Source organism: Triticum dicoccoides, chromosome 2A, assembly GCF_002162155.2.
Source record: "Triticum dicoccoides isolate Atlit2015 ecotype Zavitan chromosome 2A, WEW_v2.0, whole genome shotgun sequence".
NCBI lineage: Eukaryota > Viridiplantae > Streptophyta > Magnoliopsida > Poales > Poaceae > Triticum > Triticum dicoccoides.
In genome coordinates, this window is record NC_041382.1 from 213090548 (window position 1) to 213095209 (window position 4662).

At 42.2% G+C, this 4662-nt stretch overlaps 1 protein-coding gene across 1 annotated transcript in view; it reads right to left on the minus strand.

The window, feature by feature from the left end:
* Positions 1-3007: 3007 nt before the first annotated feature.
* LOC119357800 (cysteine-rich receptor-like protein kinase 6) overlaps positions 3008-4662 on the minus strand; it is an 11894-nt gene continuing 10239 nt past the window's right edge. The window contains exons 3-7 of the mRNA XM_037624627.1: positions 4295-4414; positions 4011-4192; positions 3571-3784; positions 3412-3477; positions 3008-3084 (exon numbers count right to left, since the gene is read on the minus strand). Coding sequence (XP_037480524.1) covers positions 3008-3084; positions 3412-3477; positions 3571-3784; positions 4011-4192; positions 4295-4414 — 659 coding nt within the window. The remainder of the gene's footprint in view (positions 3085-3411; positions 3478-3570; positions 3785-4010; positions 4193-4294; positions 4415-4662) is intronic.

A 4662-nucleotide genomic window follows, 5' to 3' on the forward strand; every position in this document is an offset into this window, starting at 1 on the left:
ATATTGAGCACTCCGGAGGGTGGAGGTACCGGTCTTGGATCTTATAATACTTTTCCATAATTCCTTGGCACTTGTGATGTGTATGAAAGGTCTCCTTTGCTTTTCAACCATACCTCTCCTTATACACATGATTGCAGTGTCATTGAGATTCTTGTCATAAATTTCTCTTGGTGTAGGATTCTTTGGATCAACCACATGGTAACCATACTCCAAGATCTCTAGCATCTCATCATTTCCATATCGAAGATGATCCTGCATAGCAACTCTCCACAAAGCAAAATCGGAAGTGGCATCAAGTAAAGGAGGTTTGCCTTGAGAGTTATATTTTGGTTTCTCAACTTGGGGTCTTGCATAAAGCCAAGGAACACTAGAGTGTTCATTGCTAGGAGGTTGTTGACCAAGTGACGGAGTAGGCACAGTTGGCCTCGAGGCCGCACCACCCGAAAGTTGTGCAAGCACCGTGGACAATGTGGCTATCCTCATTTGGACCAAGGCCTCGACAGAAGCATCATGCTCCTCCTTTTGCTTAGCAAGGGCCCGTTCTAGATCCTTAGAAGTAAAGGTCTTGACTTCAAAAGAAGCCCCGCCTTTATCCTTCGGATCTACAACAAGGGGAGTCCCATCGGGGTTCATCTCGCTCTAGGGCGGTTAAGCCACAAGAATAGAGCATGAGGCTCTGATACCAATTTAAAGGATCGAGATGGACCTAGAGGGGGGGGGGTGAATAGGTACAACTACAAATTTTAATTGTTACTTAACAATTTTTAGGCAATAATGCGGAATGTGAAAGTGAGCCTAACAATTGCAAGTGAAGTACTAAGTACTAAGCAGGTAACACAAGTAGTAACTAGGCAAATACAAAGTGATGAAGTAAGTGCTAAGAGACAAGTAACCACAAGTAGAGAGTTAGGGTTAGGGATAACCGCAACTCCGGGAGACGAGGATGTATGCCGATGTTCACTTCCTTGGAGGGAAGCTACGTCACCGTTAGAGAGGTGGATGTTACCACGAAGGCACACCAACGCCATGAAGGCTCACCCTATTCTCCCTTTGAGACAACACCACAAAGGCGTTTCTCAACCACTAGTGGTAGACCTTGGGGTGGTCTCCAAACCCTCACAAACTTTTCGGGGGTAATCACAAAGATTGATTCCTCTCCGAAAGACTCCTACCGCCTAGGAGTCTTCAACCTCCAAGAGTAACAAGATCGATGGGGAAAAAGCTCCAGACTTTCTCAAATCACAAATTCCTTTGGTGCAAAGATGGAGTAGGGGTGGATCTGTCACTTGATTGGACAACTTCTCTCGAATGCTCTCAAATCCCTTGGGGATCTAAGATTTGGTGTGGAGGTGTAAGAGAGAGAGTGAGATGTGTTCTAGGGTTTGTTCAAGAGTGAATGGTCAACCCTCTCCCGTGGAGAAGAGGGGCTATATATAGTGTGAGCTTGAATATGGCCGTTGCAGTGTAAGTGAGTGAGCAGGCCGGACATCCGGGCTAGGGGCCGGATATCCGGCATGGTAAGCTGCGAGAACAGAACAAAAACAGAAGAAGAGAACAGAGGGGCCGGACATCCGGGGCCCAAGCCCGGACATCCGGCATAACAAGAAGGCCCTGACATCCGGTAGGTGGCCGGACATCCGGCGCGCAGCCCAGCATAAACACGTCCTCTGGACAGCTATGCCCGGATATCCGGCCGAGAAGCCCGGACATCCGGGGAGCACTGGGAGCCCGGACATCCGGCGTAGAGGGCCGGACATCCGGCAGCAGCACAACACAAAACTGCATACTGGAATGGCTAGGCCCGGATATCTAGCGTGAGGCCCGGACATCCGGCCTTAAGCCCGGACATCCGGCAGCCCAGAAACAGAACCATGAAGATTTTATCATGAGCAAATATGGCAAGGATGTTTTGTAGCAAGAGCAAGCTTTTTTAACTATCCCAATCGATCCCCTCTTAATAGTGCGGGATCCTATACTCAAGAAAACAAAATATGTATTCAACTTTTATGCTTCATCCTTGAGTAAAATCACTCTGTATGCTCTTGATCCACACACTTCGATGAACCGGGGGCTAACACCTGAGATTTACTTGGCAACCATTGTTAGACCCCCTACATGTACATTGTCATCAACATCAAAACATAATATAAGGACATGATTGCTCTTTCACCAACGACTGGAGATGCTCTAACTGAACAACATAACAAAATGTTACCATTTCTGTTTTCGTTTGTTCAGTTATCATGCAACTGGTGATATATATCTTCAACATGCTTCTTCCTTTTTCTGATGGGGAAAAGCATGAGCTCTACTTATGCATATTAATGCAAATAAAGAAGAAGAAAGCGATAAATTTTGCATGTTGAAAAAAAGTATAATATGTTTGGGTGAGAAAATAGGACAGAGAGATGTGCATAAACATCAAGCACATCGGCACCACTATAGTAAATTATTAATGCAAATAGTTCCATTTGGAGGCAAATAAACTTAATTAATGCAACTAGCATCTTTCTCAGCGCTGATGACTATGTTGTGCTATCTCTCTAATGTGATGCTTATAGTAATGTTGCATGATGAAACTTCTTCCTCACTTGGATTTACATGGAAGTAAGCTGGTTGCTTAGGTGGAGGTAAGCTCATGTTCTTGGTGTTTAGCATCATGACAACACGCTCCATAGCTGGTCGATCCTCTGCACTTTCTTGAACACATAAAAGTGCCACATGAACGCACCTCTCTATCTCTTGATTTTCGTTCTCTGGTGGACAATAAGTCATCTCACTCCACTTTTCATCTATCCAAAGTTGCCAGGCCTGTTGTCAAAATATTGTGATTTTATCAACGTTGAAACAAACAATATACACACTATATTGTAAAATGAAAATTGGTATGCATAGAAGTGTAAATTGGGGTCTAGGGTAACTTCACTCACGTATGCAATGAGATTGTATAGTTTCCCATTGTATTGATAGAACTGGGCTGTCTTCTTTCCACTTATTATCTCCAGAATCAATACGCCAAAGCTAAATACATCTGTCTTGGTCGAGCAAACCCCCTCAAAAGCATACTCCGGAGGTATATAGCCACTATATGGTGGAAGTAAAATCAATGCATGCCACTAATGCAAAAGGTAGAAATTCAAGATTAAGTTCATAGGATGCTTCAATGCATTTTCATTCCTTCCAAAAGAAGCAGACATATTTGATATTTACTAAAAGTGAACATGCTTTTATGTTCTTACTGTGTGCCCACTATTCTGGTGGTATTTGATTCTGCCATATTTGAGCAGAATATTCTGGCCACTCCGGAATCAGATATTTTTGGATTCATGACACTATCCAAGAGAATGTTACTTGCTTTGAAATCCCTAAGAACAATGCATATTCGTGAGTAGTTGTGAAGATAAAGAAGACCTTGAGCTGTCCCATCAATTATGCGCAAACGTTTTGACCAGTTTAATCGCCTTCCTTTAATGATATCTGCAGAACATATATAATTAATCAAAACACGTCACCAAATTATAAATAATACCGTGCTCTAGGCTTCTGGCACATCAAAACTAGAAATGCTACCAAAGATGAAGTTGTCTAGGCTTTTGTTTTCCATATATTCATATACTAGCATTTTTTCTCGATCTCCTTGAGTGCAACATCCCAGCAGTTTCACGAGATTTTTGTGTTGAACCTTTCCTATGAGTTGAATTTCGTTTTGGAATTCCAGTAAACCTTGCAAAGAAGATGTTTGCAGTCTCTTGACTGCTATTTTGTGTCCATTTCTTAATCGGCCCTGAGATTGAGAAAAAAAGGAAAACAAGTTAATAAGTGTACACAGTGTATCATGTTTTGGGGAAAAGTTAAATTATGCATAGTTGCAGAACACATATCTTTTCATGGGTGACTATAAGTAATGCAACTCACTATGAAATATGGAATTCAAAGAAAAGCAGTCAAGCAAGTTCACTTTGGATTTTGAGTAAGATAGCATTTAGTATGCCAGTACACAACACAATCACCTTATATACAGGACCAAAGCCACCTTGTCCCAGTTTGTTACCAATCGAGAAGTTATTTGTAGCTTCTTTTATCTTGGAGAAATCATAAACTGAAAATTCTGTGTTGGCTCCTCCCATCCTCCAAAGATTTATTGCAATTTGTATTGACAAATACAGCCGTCCTAGTTTAAATATTGTTTGTTCTGAAACATAATAATGAAATGTTATGCTATTAATATACGTACTTAGAAAAATAAAGTGGCAAATATTATCTTATGCAGTGGTGAATTGATGAGAATACATACCTCTTGGTCGTTGTGTTTTGACCCATATATGAAAAACCAAGCAAGAAATTGATATTACTAGCAGGAAACCTCCAACGCCAACCAAGACTGCATTGTTCCATCGAAAAAAGTGTGTTTTACCTGTACATTCACATAAATTCCAATGAAAATCTATTTTGATAAACCAATGACAAGTTATGTACTGCATTGTTGATACGTTATGTCTTTGCTATGACTAGTGCCATTCATCATAACTGAAGGATGGTAGGAACCGGATCCCTACCAGGGCGTGGGGTGGGGTTGTAGGGGTGGAAGGAGGGATGGCTTGTAGGAAGGCGTGGTCGCCGGTGCTGGGCGCCGTCGTTGCGTGCGCGCGCGCGCGAGAGGGA